This window comes from Ovis aries, chromosome 8, assembly GCF_016772045.2.
Source record: "Ovis aries strain OAR_USU_Benz2616 breed Rambouillet chromosome 8, ARS-UI_Ramb_v3.0, whole genome shotgun sequence".
In the NCBI taxonomy this organism is placed as follows: domain Eukaryota; kingdom Metazoa; phylum Chordata; class Mammalia; order Artiodactyla; family Bovidae; genus Ovis; species Ovis aries.
The window spans coordinates 52,816,626-52,837,718 of NC_056061.1; the positions used below are offsets into that span (position 1 = coordinate 52,816,626).

The 21,093-nt window shown below is 37.7% G+C and overlaps 1 protein-coding gene across 3 annotated transcripts in view; it reads right to left on the reverse strand.

Moving 5' to 3' along the window:
* LOC101117851 (cytochrome b5 reductase 4) overlaps positions 1–21,093 on the reverse strand; it is a 118,798-nt gene that overhangs the window by 9,709 nt on the left and 87,996 nt on the right. For all 3 annotated transcript variants that reach the window (XM_060419590.1, XM_042253438.1, XM_027972451.2), the window contains 4 exons: positions 16,492–16,632; positions 14,123–14,275; positions 4,098–4,248; positions 3,708–3,794 (listed from right to left, as the gene is read on the reverse strand). In XM_060419590.1, the coding sequence (XP_060275573.1) occupies positions 3,708–3,794; positions 4,098–4,248; positions 14,123–14,275; positions 16,492–16,632 (532 nt within the window). The remainder of the gene's footprint in view (positions 1–3,707; positions 3,795–4,097; positions 4,249–14,122; positions 14,276–16,491; positions 16,633–21,093) is intronic.

The following is a 21,093-nucleotide window of genomic DNA, read 5'->3' on the forward strand; positions in this document are numbered from 1 at the left end:
CACTTATGGTCTATCTATTTTCTGCAATTCTAGTAAATTTAGCAACGTGGGAAAATGAAGAGATCTGTTTCCTGGACTGCATGAGAAAATAAGGCAATACAACATCCCTGTTTCCTATTGTAACCCTGGGGAACAGGCACATGGCAGACACTCACAAGTATTTCACGAATGAATGAACGTTACAAATATACTAATTCTGGGCCCAGCACCCACTCTGCCATTTCACTGCCCCCATATGCAAACAATCCTATGATGTAGATATTGATGTCCCTTTCCACAGATGGAAAAAATGAAGCTCTATCAGATCAAGTAACTTGCCCAAGGTCACAAGGTTAATAAGTTTCCATTATACAATTGTGTTTCAAAGAATTTCCCTTGCCAACCACATTATTTAGATAAACATGCTTGCTGAAAATGAAAATACTAGATTACACATCAGTCTCAGCATCCATTTTTCCTACTCCTCCTTGTTCTACAAAGGACTGATTAGAAAACTGTGTCCTAATCTTACAGAGAACAGGGTTTTTCATTTAACTACACACATGTTTTTATTGCCACAATCCAATAATAATCTAACCAAGATGATGTGTTCAAGTGTCACATTTTGTCATCAGAAATGTATTGGTAAAATGAGAAGTGACACAGGAGAGTCAAGATGTAGGAAAGGGTGATTTAACAGATAAAAAATACAGACTTAAATGTTAACTAAATGATGTTTATGACGGTAGCCCAACAGGCTCCTCTGCCCATGGGATTTCCCAGGCAAGAATACTGAGTGGGTTGTCATTTCCTTCTCCAGGGGTTCTTCCTGACCCAGGGATCAAACCCAGGGACAGCCTGCACTGGGAGGCAGATTCGTTACCACTGAGCCACCCTGGAAGCCCAACTAAATGATAGATATGACCAATTAAAACGTTACATTAAATTTAAACTTTTACTTTCCTTGTATGTATGGGACTCAACAATTATATATCTTGAATGAACACTATCACCAAAACCCATTGGTAAGCCTTTAAGGCCAGGTTTCTCCTCCATCTGCATTAGTCTCAGAATATGGAAGGTTCCTGACAAATGTTCCAAAGCCACGTACCCATGCGAAGTCATGTGTTTTCCAGTGAGGGTCTAACCATGAGTCTCCAGGGGACACAGATCAGCCAGTGCGGGAAGTCAGTGCCAGTAGTGGGCCTCCAGCAAGGCGAGTGTATCTCCAGAAGGCGGAAGAGAAGGCAGGGAGCAGAGAACGCACAGGAGTGGGAGCAGAAGAGAGAGGATAAAGGTGGGCTGGCAGTCAAAACACTCTCACTTCTCCCAGCAAACTGGAGCATCTCACTCACCTGATGAGTGCTCTTAGAACCACTCACCCAGAAGTGGGGAAAAAGGGGCCTTTCCTTATCCTCAAGCCTACACAATGCCACCAACCCAAATTACGTGGACCATGCAAGGAAAAACACACAGGGGATATTGTTAAAGCATACTTTGTGTTCAGAAGCTGTCAACACATTCCCTTTCCCAATTAGTTCTTACATCAAAGAAATACTATTCGCTGAAATAACAGTAAATGAATTTTCCTTGTACAAGGAAACGATCTTACAAAATACCATGTCCCCAAACTGCCAGAAGTACTTACAAAAGGAAAAACAGAAAACTAGCTACAGAAGTATAGCTACGTCTGTCTAAAGTCTTTTAAATGATTGTTTAGGAAAAAGAAGCTCAAGTAGTCAATACAGAAATGAAATGCATGTCCACAGAGGTCCTCCCTAACCGCAATCCAAATAATCTGAGGCAGGGCTTCACAGTTTCCAAACCATTTACACTGCCTTCTCTAGTCCGCACAATAGCCTTAGGAAGTACGACAGATGTCATTATTCTATTTCGAAGATAAAGAGACAGGCCTACAGAGTTAAGTAATTTCTGAATACAGTTTCAAGCTAGTAAAGGGTAGACAGAAAGCCAGAATTTAGGCCTTTAGGTTTTTTCATAAACGCTGCTTCCAATTTTCCACTTTGAGTGAAAAAGACACTTGAAAAACCCAGGAATCTGTATTTGTTTAAATTAGGCTCTAAATTGCCATGCAACTACTTAGACATAATAAATATTTTTAGGATTATGTTTTAAGTATATTAAGAAGAGAAAACACTTCAAAGATCATTAAATTCACATCACTTAATTTGTGCAAATTACTTACTAAAAGAGAATGAGGGGGAGGATGGGAGACAACAGGGAGGAAAAACTAGAAGGAACCATGGCATCACCTTAGTGAAGATGTTTGGAAAATATTCATAAGTACCTAGAGGCCCTGGGACAGCTGAGTTCCTGAAGTCTTTACCTTTGAAAAGGCAGAGAACTTTTATCTATACTATACTGTCAAACACTCCAGTATTCCTGCCTGGAAAATCCCATGAACTGAGGAGCCTGGTAGGCTACAGTCCATGGGGTCACAAAGAGTCGGACACAACTGAGCGACTTCACTTTCACTTTCATACCATCAAAAACATAAACATTTGTGTCAGATATTTTGTGTGACTTAGGAAGTTCTGCAATTCTAGAAAGAGTTTTTAATGATTACAAAAATGCTTCAGGATGTATGACAGCTTGTTCAAGTCGCTCTTCTTCTAAAAGATGTGTTTTGAATTTCACACTGCCTTCACCTCTCTTTAGGGGAGATGGAGCATATGCCTGTTAACCTATCTCACCTTCTTTACTATGCTTGGGCTCCTTTTTCGACGAAACAAATTATTACCGCGCTGTCCTTGCTGCCTCATTCTACCACTGAATTCAGCCTGCCTCAAATTTTTTTCCATGAACTATACTGGCATTTCCCAAAGTGTCTACTGAGGATCATTTGTGATATTTAATGTGTTTATGTAAACAAACAAAAATGAAGAGAATCTTGCTAAACAATGTAAAATTAACCCCCTTCCTGGAAAGTCACAACAGGCACTGGCATGGATGGTAAAGGCTCTAAGAAATCCTGTAGTGAAGAATCATGTTTGCTTATTTATTTAATTTGGCTGCACTGGGACTTCGCTGTGGCATGTGGGATCCTGAGCTGCATCATGTGGGCTCTTGGTTGTGGCATGCAGGATCTAGCTCCCTGACCAGGGATTGAACCCAGGCTACCTGCATTGGAAGCATGGCGTCTTAACCACTGGACCACCTGGGAAGTCCCAAAACATCTTTATTTTTGCTTAACTCATCTCACCAAACTTATTTGATTTGTCCCCATTATAATTAGAAAATCCTGAATTACCAAACTGACTACACTGGATCATTTTCAAAGAAAACCCAACTCACTATAAATAACATAACGTAAAGAGAAAGCCCAGGAACTTCTCTGGCGGTCCAGTGGTTAGGACTCTGAGCTTTCAATATGGGGGGTGTGGGTTCGATCCCTAGTTGGGGACATGATCCCATGAGCAATGTGGTGCAGCCAAAAACTTTTTTTTTAATTTAAAAAATCAATATAAAGTCCATTATATATTTTATCAATACATATTTGATGTCACATTGACCTTGTCAAATAGTATTTCTTTGGGGAAGGTGTATTAACATTACATACATTTAAATTTAAAGAGAATTATTGATTTGTTTACTTTTTGTTAGGAGTTTTCTGGTCAACTAAGAACTTGAACTGGAAGAGGTTAAGGTCTCAATTGACTGAACATGTATGAAAATATTTAAACACAGAGCTAATACTACTTTAATACCTTTTATCCTTAAATGCTAATTTCTCCAACTGGCTTCTCCAAATTATGTCATCCTCTGTTTTATTGAAGAACATCAGCTTCACTTTCCTTAAAAGAAAACACAACAATTCAAAAGTACTATTTCAATTATATTTAAAATATGCATGAATGGAAAGTCTAACCGTGAATTAGCATGAATGTTTTTCAGTGCCAATTAGGTAATCAAAGGTATCAAAACGAAAGGAGTCAAATGAATAAAACAGCTTAGAGTAGAGGAGGAGGAGTAAGAAATGATGACTAAGAGATGAGAACATGTCTGTTGAAGTCCACTGAGTTTTTAATAGATTTAGAATACCTTCTACTAATCTAACAGCCTCACAAGGGACAGTAGTTAAATGTAAAATGACATACCTGAGACTGGGTATATTAGTCAAAGCATAATTCAGTACTTTAACCATTGGTGTGAAGCCTGTTCCTGCTGCCAATAAAAAGAGATCTTCCAATTCTTGGAGCTGGGATATTATAAAATTGCCCTCAGGATTGCTTACAGAAACATAATCTCCTACACAACGAAATATACATGAAATCAGAAAAAAAAAGTCAGGAAAACTGAAACAGTTAATCTAGCTGAATTAAGAACACTAGGAGAAGCAGGTTGCATAATTATCAGACTACATCTCAGTTTTCAAGCAACGTTAGCAGTTTTAAGACTATTCATTAGGCCCCCAAGTATGTCATTATACTCAAATTTTCATTATAATCAAATTAATAATAAGGTTTTATTATACTTATTTCTCAATATTATTTTCCCAAACCATTTGGCGACTCTAATTTATAAACTACCACCACTAATTATCAATAAAGTCTTGATTGCTAAACTATTGATAAAACTAAGTATTTCAAAAGCAGAGTCTGTGTATACCTGTCTTGCATAGTACAGAGTGGAGAATATATATTCACTACTTACATACTGATTCTTAATCATAGTAATAAACCTAGTAAGAGAAAAAAATTGAAATAGAAATACTTTCTAATATCTTGTTATTATCTTTTTACTGTTAATTTTTTAATTACAAAAGTTACATTTCCTTACCAAAGAACATTTAAAAATATGCAAATATATAGCAATAAAAATCACTCCTAGATACTGTTAATAATTTGAGAGAATTCTTTAGTCCATTTTATTTTAATTTTTTCAGTTCAATTTATTTGATTCCCACTCCCTTTACTGAAGTTACTTCATTACATGTGTAAAACAGATTCATTTGCCACACTCTGCATTCCATCTGGGATTCCCTGACATCACCAAACACAAGTTGCAGAACTTGCATTTTCTTCTGAAAGTTTTATATTTTTTTCACACAGTAAAATTCACTCTGCATGGTCTTTGACAAATGCATAGTCATGTGCTCACCATCTCAATAGCATAGAGAATGCTTCATCACCCTAAAAACTCCCTCTGTATTCAACCCCTCACCCCACCCCTCACAACTATTTATCTGTTCCATTCTTACAATTCTGCTTTTCCAGAATGTCATATAAATGGTAAAATTGTACAATTTGTAGCCTTTTGAGCCTAGGTGGTTTTGCATAGCAAAATGCATTTTAAAAATATTATTATCTTATGTACTAATGTTTTCTTAGCTCAGTCTCCCAAGACAATAGAAATAAAAACAAAATAAATAAATGGGATGGACCTAATCAAACATATAGGCTCTTGCACACAAAAGAGACCATAAAAAGAAAAAAAAAGACAACGTACAGAATGGGAGAAAGTATTTGCCAATGATGTGACAGACAAGGACTTAATCTCCAAAATATACAAACAGCTCATACAACTCAACCACAACAACAACAAAAAACAACCCAATGGAAAAACAGGTAAAAGATCTTAGTAGACGTTTCTTCAAAGAACATACAGATGGCCAACAGGCACATGAAGAGATGCTCAACATCACTAATTATTAGAGAAATGCAAATCAAAACCACAATGAAGTACCACCTCACACCAGTTAGAATGACCATCATTAAAAAATATACAAACAACAAATGCTGGAAAGGGTGTAGAGAAAAGGAAATCCTCCTACTCATGTGGTGGGAATGTAAATTGGTACAGCTATGACGGAAAACAGTGTGGAGGTTCCTCAGAAAACTGAAAATAGAATTACTGTACGATTCAGCAATCCTATGCCTGGGCATATACATGCACACCTATGTTCACAGCAGCACTATTCACAGTAGCCAAGACACAGAAATAATCTAAATGTCTAGCAACAGATGAATGGATAAATGTACATATATACAACTGAGTAATACTCAGCCATAAAAAAGAATGACGTAATGCCATTTGCAGCAAGATGGATACAACTAGAGATTATCATACTAACTGCAGTAAGTCAGAAAGAGAAAGACAAAATATCATAAGATATCACTTATGTGTGGAATCTAATGGCACAAATGAACGTATCTACAAAACAGAAACAGACTCACAGACATAGGGAACAGAACTGTGGTTGCCAACGGCGAGGAGGTGGGAGAGGGAAGGACTGGAAGGTCAGGATTAACAGATGTAAACTACTACATATAGGATGAATCAACAACAAGGTCCTCCTGCAGAGCATAGGAAACTATATTCAATATCCTGTGATAAACCATAGTGGAAAATAATATTAAAAAAAGAATGTCTATATGTGTATAACTGGGTCAATTTGCTATACAGCAGAGATTGACACAACATGTAAATCAACTATGCTTCAATAAAAATTTTTTTTTAAACACAATTGAAAAAAAAATCCACAAAATAAAACAAAAGCTGTTCTGAATTCCAATAAAAACAAAGCATGATCAAAACCAAACTTGGGGCACACTACTACCAAATCTATAATCAAAATAGTTGAATAAACCCTTTTCTGGTATGCAACTGATATAATCTCTATGCACCACTCAAATAAGACAACTGTCTTCAGGACATTTCAGAAATTTTCAATGTAATATTAAAAATAAAAAATAAAAGAAAAATGCTTTCAATTTTTCACCATTGAGGATAATATTTGCTGTGGGTTTATCATATATCCTCATATATAGCTTTTATTATGTTGAGGTATGTTCCTTCTATTCCTGCTTTCTGGAGAGTTTCTATCATAAATGGATGTTGAATTTTGTCAAAGGCCTTCTCTGCATCTATTGAGATAATCATATGGCTTTTATTTTTCAATTTGTTAATGTGGTGAATTACAATGATTGATTTGCGGATATTGAAGAATCCTTGCATCCCTGGGATAAAGCCCACTTGGTCATGGTGTATGATCTTTTTAATGTGTTGCTGGATTCTGATTGTTAGAATTTTGTTGAGGATTTTTGCATCTATGTTCATCAGTGATATTGGCCTGTAGTTTTCTTTTTTTGTGGCATCTTTGTCAGGTTTTGGTATTAGGGTGATGGTGGCCTCATAGAATGAGTCTGGGAGTTTACATTCCTCTGCAATTTTCTGGAAGAGTTTGAGTAGAATAGGTGTTAGCTCTTCTCGAAATTTTTGGTAGTATTCAGCTGTGAAGCCATCTGGACCTGGGCTTTTGTTTGCTGGAAGATTTCTGATTACAGTTTCAATTTCCATGCTTGTGATGGGTCTGTGAAGATTTTCTATTTCTTCCTGGTTCAGTTTTGGAAAGTTGTACTTTTTGAAGAATTTGTCCATTTCTTCCACGTTGTCCATTTTACTGGCATACAATTGCTGACAGTAGTCTCTTATGATCCTTTGTATTTCTGTGTTGTCTGTTGTGATCTCTCCATCTTCATTTCTAATTTTATTGATTTGATTTTTCTCCCTTTGTTTCTTGATGAGTCTGGCTAATGGTTTGTCAATTTTATTTATCCTTTCAAAGAACCAGCTTTTGGCTTTGTTGATTTCTGCTATGGTCTCTTTTGTTTCTTTTGCATTTATTTCTGCCCTAATTTTTAAGATTTCTTTCCTTCTACTAACTCTGGGGTTCTCCATTTCTTCCTTTTCTAGTTGCTTTAGGTGTAGAGTTAGGTTATTTATTTGACTTTTTTCTTGTTTCTTGAGGTATGCCTGTATTGCTATGAACTTTCCTCTTAGCACTGCTTTTATAGTATCCCACAGGTTTGGGGTTGTTGTGTTTTCATTTTCATTCATGTCTATGCATATTTTGATTTCTTTTTTGATTTCTTCTGTGATTTGTTGGTTATTCAGAAGTGTGTTGTTCAGCCTCCATATGTTGGAATTTTTAATAGTTTTTCTCCTGTAATTGAGATCTAATCTTAATGCATTATGGTCAGAAAAGATGCTTGGAATGATTTCGATTTTTTGAATTTATCAAGGTTAGATTTATGGCCCAGGATGTGATCTATCCTGGAGAAGGTTCCGTGTGCACTTGAGAAAAAGGTGAAATTGATTGTTTTGGGGTGAAATGTCCCATAGATATCAATTAGGTCTAACTGGTCTATTGTATCATTTAAAGTTTGTATTTCTTTGTTAATTTTCTGTTTAGTTGATCTATCCATAGGTGTGAATGGGGTATTAAAGTCTCCCACTATTATTGTGTTATTGTTAATTTCCCCTTTCATACTTGTTAGCATTTGTCTTACATATTGTGGTGCTCCTATGTTGGGTGCATATATATTTAAAATTATAAAACACTGATGAAAGAAATCAAAGAGGACACTAATAGATGGAGAAATATACCATGTTCATGGATCGGAAGAATCAATATAGTGAAAATGAGTATACTACCCAAAGCAATCTACAGATTCAATGCAATTCCTATCAAGCTACCAGCGGTATTTTTCACAGAACTAGAACAAATAATTTCACAATTTGTATGGAAATACAAAAAATCTCAAATAGCCAAAGCAATCTTGAGAAAGAAGAATGGAACTGGAGGAATCAACTTGCCTGACTTCAGGCTCTACTACAAAGCCACAGTCATCAAGACAGTATGGTACTGGCACAAAGACAGAAATATAGATCAATGGAACAAAATAGAAAGCCCAGAAATAAATCCACACACCTATGGACACCTTATCTTTGACAAAGGAGGCAAGAATATACATGGAGTAAAGACAATCTCTTTAACAAGTGGTGCTAGGAAAACTGGTCAACCACTTGTAAAAGAAGGAAACTAGGTCACTTTCTAACACCATACACAAAAATAAACTCAAAATGGATTAAAGATCTAAATGTAAGACCAGAAACTATAAAACTCCTAGAGGAGAACATAGGCAAAACACTCTCAGACATAAATCATAGCAGGATCCTCTATGATCCACCTCCCATAATACTGGAAATAAAAGCAAAAATAAACAAATGGGATCTCATTAAAATTAAAAGCTTCAGCACAACAAAGGAAAATTTAAGCAAGGTGAAAAGACAGCCTTCTGAATGGGAGAAAATAATAGCAAATGAAGCAACTGAGAAACAACTAATCTCAAAAGTATACAAGCAACTTATGCAGCTCAATTCCAGAAAAGTAAACGACCCAATCAAAAAATGGGCCAAAGAACTAAACAGACATTTCTCCAAAGAAGACATACGGATGGCTAACAAACACATGAAAAGATGCTCAACATCACTCATTATCAGAGAAATGCAAATTAAGACCACAGTGAGGTACCACTTCACACCAGTCAGAATGGCTGCGATCCAAAAGTCTACAAGCAATAAATGCTGGAGAGGGTGTGGAGAAAAGGGAACCCTCCTACACTGTTGGTGGGAATGCAAACTAGTACAGCCACTATGGAGAACAGTGTGGAGATTCCTTAAAAAATTGCAAATAGAACTGCCATATGACCCTGCAATCCCACTGCTGGGCATACATACAGAGGAAACCAGAATAGAAAGAGACACATGTATCCCAATGATCATTGCAGCACTGTTTATAATAGCCAGGACATGGAAGCAACCTAGATGTCCATTAGCAGATGAATGGATAAGAAAGCCATGGTACATATACACAATGGAATATTACTCAGCTATTAAAAAGAATACATTTGAATCAGTTCTAATGAGATGGATGAAACTGGAGCCGATTATACAGAGTGAAGTAAGCCAGAAAGAAAATCACCAATACAGTATACTAATGCATATATATGGAATTTAGAAAGATGGTAATGATGACCCTGTATGCGAGACAGCAAAAGAGACACAGATGTGTAGAGCAGACTTTTGGACTCTGAGGGAGAGGGAGAGGGTGGGATGATTTGGGAGAATGGCATTGAAACATGTATACTATCATGTAAGAAATGAATCGCCAGTCTATGTTCGATGCAGGATGCAGGATGCTTGGGGCTGGTGCACGGGGATGATCTGGAGGGATGATGTGGGGTGGGAGGTGGGAGGGAGGTTCATGTTTGGGAGCTCATGTACACTCGTGGCAGATTCATGTCAATGTATGCCAAAACCAATACAGTATTGCAAAGTAAAAGAAAGTTAAAAAAAAAAAAAGTTGTCCATAATTTAAAAAACAATTTCAAATGCTCTGGTTTATTTTTAAATGCTTGGCTACTCATCTCTTTTCCCGTTCTTGTCCATGGCAGGATAGTAAAGATTGGGTAGTAATTGATGAGTTAAACATTAGAAAGTACCAGAAGCTCCCTGTTATAATTTGAAAGGAACCATGAGATCAGAATATCCTCAGGAAAAAGTCAGCTGTTTGTTTACTAAAGAAGCCTCACAGAATATTATCTTGATAATTTCTGTCCACAGTCCAGTCTTTCCAATGTCATAAAATTGATTAGACTCAGGCAAGGACCTAATGCTACTCTAATTCATAAGAGATTAAAGCATACTTTTCAGAATGGCAACAGATTTTCAGCCAGACTACCCACTTCTAGTGACCTGAGCTCCATCCAGGACTTCTCATTCCCAATGCAGGAAGATCAAAAATAGCACTATTCGGAAGGCCAAACTAATCATATAAAATTGCTTGATGTACACAGAATTGAAACAAAGTAGATTGTTTGATAAGGTAGCTCCTATAGGTCCTAATGGAGTTTCACGAGTTATCACTGTCATGCCAGTGTACAACCCTCTAAGGGGCACCAGTGTCTGTGCCATGAGAGCTCTCCTAGGTGAAGTTGAAAAAACACTGGCCTTACTAGTTCAGTTCTCCTTTTGCATGCTGTAGGCTGACTCTCCACACTGTTTTCTGTTACACAATGTCTACAGATAGGTTATAATTCCACCTTCTATATTACAATTGTGCTGTCGGTCCTTCACAAGGTGGTATTACCAGATCTGCAGGTATTGCAAAATTCTATAGGTTCACACTTATGTTCAATATTTTGATTTATCTAACCAAAGATGACTCATCACATCTGTTATATGTTGATTGCTGAGCTTAACTTTCAGATAGCAAAGATTTTTTCTATTTCCAAATTTCAGCCATCTATTTCACTCGATATTACTGCTAATGTGGTCTTAAAGGGGGAAGGGCACGTTTATTGTTAGGCAAAAGGCAGTGAAAACTTGAAGACATAGAAAAAGGAGTAAAATAGTAAGGGAGGGAATTTCTAAATATTAGTAGATTTCATTATAGTCCCTTTATTAATTCTTACAGAGTACTTTTACTGAGAGCCAATTATGTGCCAACTGCTCTGCTAGGAATGAGAAATACAAAGATAAGACAATCTACACCCTTAAACTCAAAGTCCTGTAAATAAGAAATATTATGTATTCTTATCCTAGAGCTATGAACCAAGTGTTAGTTACTGAGGGGCTCAGAAGAGGAGGGAGGTTTCATAAAGGAAGTGATGTTTTTAAAAAATACTAAAACAAAGGTACTTGACAGGCAGAAAGATGGTCAATGGGCATCCTACAAAGCTCATGTGCCAAAAAAAAAAAAAAAAGAAAAAGCTCATGTGCCAGTGAATGAGGATGACAAACTTGTAGAGCCTGAGTAGCACAAGTATTTTGTATAGTGAGAGGCGAAGCTGGAGAGTTCATCAAAGTCTTCACAGGCCATGAAAAGGGTGTAATCAGTTAGGTAATGGAGACCCATCCATGGTATCAAAGCTGCAGAGCAACATGATTAAATTGATTATCAGGGTAGATATGGATAAAGAACTGGAAAATGCAGATTAACAGTAAGATATCAGTTAAAGGCAACTGAGAGAGACCAGTTACCAGTTACAGGATCGACAGAGATGTGATGAAGGATTGATCTAAGAGGTGGCAGAAAGGATAGAAAAGACAGATTAAAAAGCTACTGAGAGGTAGACTCATCAGAACTTAGCCACTGACTGGATTGGAGGGAGGCAATGGTTGTCTGAGGAGGCCTTACAAATAGCTGAGAAAAGAAGAGAAGCGAAGGCAAAGGAGAAAAGGAAAGATATATCTATCTCAATGCAGAGTTCCATAGAATAGCAGGGAGAGATAAGAAAGCCCTCCTAAGTGATCAATGCAAAGAAATAGAAAACAATAGAATGGGAAAGACTGAGATCTCAAGAAAATTAGAGACACAAAAGGAACATTTCAAGTAAAGATGAGCACAATAAAAACAGAAACAGTATGGACCTAACAGAAGCAGAAGATATCAAGAAGAAGAGGCAAGAATACACAGAAGTACTACACAAAAAAGATCTTAATGACTCAGACAAACCACAATGGTGTGATCACTTACCTAGAGCCAGACATCCTGAAATGTGAAGTCAAGTGGGCCTTAGGAACTATGAACTAATCACTACGAACAAAACTAGTGGAGGTGATGGAATTCCAGCTGAGCTTTTTCAAATCCTAAAAGATGATGCTGTGAAAGTGCTATATTCAATATGCCAGCAAATCTGGAAAACTCAGCAGTGGCCACAGGACTGGAAAAGGTCAGTTTTCATTCTAATACCAAAGAAAGGCAATGCCAAAGAATGTTCAAATCACTGCACAATTGCACTCATTTCACATGCTAGCTAGCAAAGTAATGCTCAAAATTCTCCAAGCTAGGCTTCAACAGTATGTGAACTGAGAACTTTCAGATATTCAGGCTGGGTGAAGAAAAGGTAGAAGAACCAGAGATCAAATTGCCAATATCTGTTGGCTCATAAAAAAATCAAGAGAATTTCAGAAAATCATCTACTTCTGCTTCATTGACTACGCTAAAGCCTTTGACTATGTGGAAAATTTTTCAAGAGATGGGAATACCAGACGACCTTACCTACCTCCTGAGAAATCTATATGCAGTTCAAGAAGCAACAGAACCGGACATGAAACAACAGACTGGTTCCAAATTGGGAAAGAAGTAAGTATGTCAAGGCTGTATATTGTCAGCCTGCTTATTTAACTTACATGCAGGGTACATCAGGTGAATGCCTGATTAGATAAAGCACAAGCTAGAATCAAGACTGCAAGGAGAAACATCAATAACCTCAGATATGCAGATGATATCACCCTTATGGCAGAAAGCAGAGAGGAACTAAAGAGCCTCTTGATGAAAATGAAAGGGCAGAGTGAAAAAGTTGGCTTAAAACTCAACATTCAGAAAACTAAGATCATGCATCTGGTACCATTACTTCATGGCATATAGATGAGGAAACAATGGAAACAGTGACAGACTTTATTTTCTTGGTTCCAAAATCACTGCAGATGATGACTTTAAATTGAAATTATCTTAAATTGAAATAAACATGAAATTAAAAGATGCTTGTTCCTTGGAAGAATAGCTATGACAAACCTAGATAGCATGTTAAAAAGCAGAGATATTACTTCACCGACAAAGGTCCATATAGCCAAAGCTGTGGTTTTTCCAGTAGTCATGTATGGATGTGAGACTGAACCATAATGAAGGCTGAGTTTTGAAGAATTGATGCTTTTGAACTCTGGTGTTGGAGAAGACTTTTGAGAGTCTCTTGGACTGCAAGATCAAACCAGTGAATCCTAAAGGAAATCAGTTCTGGATATTCATTGGAAGGACTGATGCTGAAGCTAAAGCTCCAATACTTTGGCCACCTGATGCAAAGAACTGACTCATTGGAAAAGACCCTGATGCTGGGAAAGATTGAGGGCAGGAGGAGAAGGGGACGACAGAGGATGAGATGGTTGGACAGCATCACCAACGTGATGGCCATGAGTTTGAGTAGGCTCCGGGAGTTGGTGACAGGACAGGGAAGCCTGGGCATGCTGCAGTCTATAGGGTTGCAAAGAGTTAGACATGACTGAGTGATGGAACTGAACTGAACTGAATGGGAAGACTCAGGGAAGACTCAAGTCTCCAGATGGAGTCGAGGATGAACAGATAATATTTTGCAAAGAAGCGAAGAACAGATGAGGAATATGGAAGCAATATGGTGAGACTAAGAGAACACAACTTTGGCTGCAGACATGGTGAGTTTAAGATATTTGACAGATTCCACAAGGAAATAACCAAAGGAGAGTGTAATATGTGATCCAATCTAGAACACAATCTAAATTAAAAAAAAAAAAAACAACTAACCAATCTGAAGATGATCAAGCTCTGGTGTGAAGAATCCAGCAGGGTAGATTTTGATCAAAAAGTAGATGTATATATTGTTGGGAAGAACTGGTTCCTTGAACTCTGAGAATAAGGAATCAGATACAGGTGTATATGGCTTCACAATTTCAGTACCTGGAGAAAGTCAAAATAAAGAAATTAAATTCTAAAAATCTAAACAAATGAAGATGAAACATAAAAATGTTATGATGCTATCAGTATATATTTAAAACTGTACCCTTAATGTGAATACAGTTGTATGTTCTATATGTATAGAGCACATGTATATATACTCTAAGCCAATATGTGTTGAAATGATTTTAACAAATCAGAAATTCACCATAATATGAATAATCTGTTTTTATTAAGTGTGGCATAAAATGATAGGATTTTATGCTAATAAACTTAAAACAACCATCTATGCCATCAGCATATAAGTTTTATAATGGGCCACAACAAAAATGGCATCAGAAGTTTACACAGAGATATAAGAAGATACTTACACAATAATTTTAATTATATACCAAATTTTTAACAATGAATACTGATGGCCAATGGGATAATTTGGGTTCTAGGAAGGCATGAATTTCACTTTTTACTTTATATTTTTGAATTATTTTAACAATTTATCATTTTATGTATTATTTTGGTAATTAAAAAGAACACTAAGCCAACTACTACTAAGACTATAATAATAAAAAACCAGGTAAAATTAATAAGAAGCCATGTTATATTTTAGCTAGCCAAAATCCAAAAAAGAGGAGTGAACACATTTGAAAGACCAAAATTTTATACATGGCTCCTTTACATATATGAAATTAACTATGTGTAAATTATATACAATACTTTGACAATAAATACACTGGGGAAGATATTAGTTATTGAATAACTAGGCATTAGTGAGGATGAAGAGAAAAACTGAACAGTATCTATAATACACTATATTTATCAAATCCCGGCTGGTAGTCTGTGAAGCTACTTGCTGGAAACACTAGGACTGACATGGGAATGTTACCTTTTGCAGCTTCAACAGGTTAAGAAGGTATTAGACAACAGCTGGAAGGGTGTTTAAAACAAGAGGTAATTTGGGGGTGAAAATAAGGGAAAGAGAATTTACACAGTAAGGAATACATTTACAAGAGCTTCTTTTACGGGTGGCACATGAAAGGAGATCATCTATAATCATCCACTCATTTTCAGCTTTATAAATTCAACTTCATAAACGACCTTGAACTTAAAAGTGGCTAATAAGAGATGCCGGTGTATGTTTCTGGTAGCTGTCTTCACAGAAGACTGTGTGCTCTCTAACCTCTTTCTTTTAAGGCTTTGTTAGTAATAGATTCCCTGCGGGAGGTAATGGCAACCCACTCTAGTATTCTTGCCTGGGAAATCCCAAGGGCACAGGAACCTGGCAGGTTGCAGACTTGGAGACAACTTAGGAACTAAACAACAACAAAAGTAATAAATTACAATGCTGGTGGCACCGTCCCTGTTCAGTTCAGTTCAGTTGCTGAGTCGTGTCCGACTCTTTGCGACCCCATGAATCACAGCATGCCAGGCCTCCCTGACCATCACCAACTCCCAGAGTCCACTCAGACTCACGTCCATCGAGTCAGTGATGCCATCCAGCCATTTCATCCTCTGTCGTCCCCTTCTCCTCCTGCCTCCAATCCCTCCCAGCATCAGAGTCTTTTCCAGTGAGTCAACTCTTCTCATGAGGTGGCCGAAGTACTGGAGCTTCAGCTTTAGCATCATTCCTTCCAAAGAAATCCTAGGGCTGATCTCCTTCAGAATGGACTGGTTGGATCTCTTTGCAGTCCAAGGGACTCTCAAGACCCTTCTCCAATACCACAGTTCAAAAGCATCAATTCTTTGGCACTCAGCCTTCTTCACAGTCCAACTCTCACATCCATACATGACCACTGGAAAAACCATAGCCTTGACTAGACGGACCTTAGTCGGCAAAGTAATGTCTCTGCTTTTCAACATGCTATCTAGGTTGCTCATAACTTTTCTTCCAAGGAGTAAGCGTCTTTTAATTTCATGGCTGCAGTCACCATCTGCAGTGATTTTGGAGCCCCCCAAAATAAAGTCTGACACTGTTTCTACATCTATTTCCCATGAAGTGATGGGACCGGATGCCATGTGACGAGTGACAATTTCTTTGTTCCACACAGTGATGCAGCATAGCTAGAGTTCCCACTTGCAGGCACCCAGCATCCACAAATCCAGAAATGGGATATCACAAAGACCAGCTGCCCAGAAACATTTCACTAATAACCTACATGGGTGCTTAAATTAGTACTGATTACAAACTCCTTATGAAAGAAAATGTTTCTGCAAAGCCTTACCTGTAATAGGTAGCTTGAGGTAAACATGTTGCCCTACTGGCACCTGAAGATGTGTGCTCGGTGGCAGCATTAAGCAGAAAAGCTTCGTATCATGAGTCACATCTTCCTTGGAAACTAACTGGCATTTTCTGTAGAACAAACCTAGAAAGAAGTTCATTTTCTCTTAGTGACAAATTAGATAAGAAGTACTCCCAGACTTACTACTCGAAAGCACACACTCAGTTTCTGTTCTTTAGTGAGCTTGAATTTCACCTACAGGCCTATGACATTAAAAAAAATTCATCACTATTTTGAAAATCTTATAATGTTAGTTTTTTCCATTTTACTTCCTGACATATCCATTTTCTAAAACCTGTAAATACTTCCATAATTTGAAAAAACAGCTCTATAAAGTGAGTGTTATTTGCTCATATCTGTTTTTATAGCATGTTAAAACCATTACAGTCTAAGAAATGAAAGTCTAATTTTTTCTTCTCAAATTTACTTTTTAAAAGAATTTCATCCTTTATGCCTCATCAATAGCTATGTAATTAAACTGTAGGTGTGAAAAACAGTTAATAACCATCAAAGCTCATTTTAAATTCTTTTCTTACAGAATGGCAAAGTTCTGAAACTCAAGCATTTAAAGTTTAACAATACCAGCACTATTTAATAACTTATAAATATTTCTTTGATAAAGGCAGGAAAATATACATTTTGTGTCTCTGTATGTGTGTTATATATACACAAACAAAATTTATATATATATGAATTATAGGACATTTCAACAGTCAAAATATGATTAAAACAAAAATAAACAGGTTAATAAGGGTATAAGCTCTGATTATCTGGAAAAATTTAAATGAAATACTGAAGATGGCAGGTTTGTGGTACTAAAATACAAATACAAGGAACCAAGTATTTCTATAAATACTGGAAATATCTGAAATTAATACCCTAAGCTCAGGAAATATTTGCATACAGAGCAAAATAATACCATTGGATTGGAAGGTATTATTACAGAAGTTCTAAAAGCATGAATATTTTCACTGGCAAATTCTCTTTGAATGTAAACAGCATACCAGAGTAGACTAATGACACTGATTTGTTTCATAATTTCCTGTTTTTTATAAAACAGCATTTACAGAGATGTATCAGGAATTAATCCTAATAAAGCATCTTTGGCCATGTGAAGAGTCGACTCGTTAGAAAAGACCCTGATGCTGGGAAAGACTGAAAGCAAAAGAAAGGGGTGGCAGAGGATGAGAGAGTTAGATAGCATTACTGATTCAATGGATATGAATCTGAGCAAACTCTGGATGGTACTGGAGGTCAGAGGAGGCTGGCGTGCTACAGTCTGTGGGCTCGCAAAGAGTTGGACATGACTTAGCGACTGAACAAAAACAATAACAAAGCATCTTATTATCCTAATTATGCTCTTTTTTTTAACCTAAAAATACTTAAGTAGGTAAAGATTTACTTCAGACTTTAGCATGTGAAGGCCCTACATCGAATAATCAATGGTTAGTAGACAACTAAAATTCACATAGAATCCTAAGAAACCATTTTGGCTACAGTTTCATCCAATTCTCTTCTTCCCTTTTCGCTTGGTCCCCGAAAGACCCTGGTCACTACATCTTTCTACCTGCTACCATGGTAGCTCAGCGTGCACATAAACTTAAGAGTGCATCGTGGCCAGGTCAAAATTTAGACAAGATCATGGCCAAGGGTACCATCCCAGAATTATACCAGAAGGCCTAATCCAATGCTAGACTGATGAAGGATCAAAGGAGCTAGGCTCACCCACAAGAAAAAATGAAGGTTCAGACGATCTCCATATCTCTTCCTCTAGACCATTCCTGTGACCCAGAGTGGTAATGTTGGGTTGGCCACAGAATTCGTTTAGGATTTTCCATAAAGTGTTACAGAAAAACCAGAACAGATTTTTGACCAACCAATATGTGATGAGGGCTTCCCTTGTAACTCAGTGGGTAAAGAATCTACCTGCAATTCAGGAGACCCAGGTTCGATCCCTGGGTCGAGAAGATCCCCTGGAGGAGGAAATGGCAACCCACTCCAGTATACTTGCCTGGAGAATCTCATGGACAGAGGAGCCTGGCAGGCTAGAGTTCATGGGGTCACAAGAGTCGGACACGACTTACATGACTTAGCGACTAAATCACAATATGCGATGAGACCTCCAGGTCTAAACACGTGAAAGTTATAAATCAGACAAGTAACTGTTAAATAAAATAAGTTCTGTGCTGTACCCTGAAATGTACCTTCATAATGCCCCTTTAGAAGGCTAGGTTCAAATTCAGGATTCGTGAACTCCTCAGAGTTCCATGCAGGAAGAAGGCAAGGAGACGAGAGCTGCACCCCCAGACTGTCAATGGCCTGAATCTTGCTCTTCTCAGCCCTGCTGTCTGACCCTGAGTGGAGCCTTATGTGGATGTGGGGAGACTAGTCCATACATTCAAGCTCTACTTGCTGTCCCCATAACTAGCCTTGGCCACTCCTTGGATAGGCTTCCCAGGTGGCTCAGTGGTAAAGAATTGCCTGCCAATGCAGGAGACATGGGTTTGATATCTGGATTGGGAAGATCCCCCAGAAAAGTGTTTTTGCTTGGGAAATCCCATGGACAGGGGAGCCTGGTGGGCTATAGTCAATGGGGTCCCAAAGAGTCAGATACAACTTAGTGACCAAACAACAATTTCATGAATAGAAGTGGACTGGGGGTCATTTGCACAGGGAATTCTGGGGCTCCAGATACCTGGAGTGCAGTGATTAAGGAAAGAGCTTCAATTCTGGGGGGACAATTCCTTGCTTTGCACACTCCTCATCCTGTGAGGGATGTGCAGCTGGTGGAGAGCCCTTGTGTTGTTCTCCATGCATGGAATCCAAGGTAGGAGTCCCTCCTGAAAAGGTCTGGGGGCCACAGTGCCTTCCTCTAATCAAATCTAGTGCATACCCTCTGATGAAAAGACTCATCTTCAGACCTGACAATTTCACCTCTAGCCTTTGTCAGAAAGGATTTGTTACAGTAAGTCTGCATCTCTTTGACTATACTTAAAACACAAGGAAACTTTGGGTTACAATGATGGACTGGCTTTCTAGACAGAGAAGTAACACAGTATTCCTGCTATTTAACACTGTGAGATAATGTCAACATCTTTAATAAGTGTTAGTCGCTGAGTTGTGTTTGACTCTTTGCAATCCTATGGACTGTAGCCTGCCAGGCTCCTCTGTCCATGGGATTTCCCAGGCAAGAATACTGGAGAGGGTTGGCATTTCCTTCTCCAGAGGAACTTAGTGACCCAGGGATCGAACCCTGGTCACCTGCATTCAACATCTTACCAATAAAATAATAAAACTGCCATAATTTCAATGGGACATGCTAACAATAGGTTCTAAAAGTCTTAAGAAAGATTTAAGAATGCTTTTGTCTTTCACTCTTTCACTTATGCTGAAGAAAGAAGTCACATAGGCCTGGACCTAAAACATGGGGATAAAGGAAGATAAAGAAGATTTGTTGACCTGAGTCTGAATAATGCTGGTATTTAAGGTGTCAGATTTTTGGTTTTATAAGGATAACTATACAAGAAAATGAAAAACTGAAAATAAATATGAGATGGTAAAACGAAAACACAAGACAGAAAAACGTTTGTTCAGACACCTAACTTACACACATTCTTTTCCAGGTTTTTTTTTCATTACAGATTATTACAAGTTATTGAATATAGTTCCCCGTGCTATATGGTAGGTCCTTGTTATCTATTTTATGTATAGTAGTGTGTATCTGTTAATCCCAGACTAAATTCTTGTAATAACATACAAATAATATCGAGATACTCAGGGTAACACTGAAACACTGAGGATAATATGGTAAACCAGGCATTCTTTATTCTTCTTGTTGAAAAGAAACTACAGCTTTCCTTCTAGAGAGTAGAATTTCACAAGGCAAAAATAAAGACAAAGTTCAGTGGGAGAGAGCAGTGAAAGACCACTGGATTGGGAGTCCACACCTTCCTGTTCTAAGCACTTTTTTGGCCATGCCATGCAGCATGCAGGACTCAGTTCCCAGACTAGGGATTAAACCCCCCTGTAGGAGATTCTGTAGTGTTCTTTCAAAGCATCTGTTTCAGCCATCTGTTCCCTGGAAAACAGGGGGCTTACAGAAGTTAAAAGTTCGCCCAAGATCACAGAGATCACTAGAGATCAAGATCACTAGAGAAGATGTGGGATGGGGGAAGAAGTTATGAGAATTTCTTGCCGCAATTCATAAGCCTTGTTCAAAAAGTTTGAGAACTATCATTATAGACCAGTACATTGTCCTTTAGCATCTTCCTCATTATTTTAACCATGTCGGTTCAAACACAAATATCTATAGACTAGCCCCCTACCTTTTACAACTCCCTAGTAACTATTTAATGTCCAAATTAAGGAACCAGTTCAGCAAGTCACCATCTATCTCAGGTACCTCTCTTCTTCAACATCCCCAGCAGGACACCTTGGGATTTCATCATGCTATTCAGAATAGTTTGCAATTGAAAACTTATGAATTATTTCTGGAATTTTCCATTTAATATTTTTGGACCACAACTGACCAAGGGTAAGTGAAAC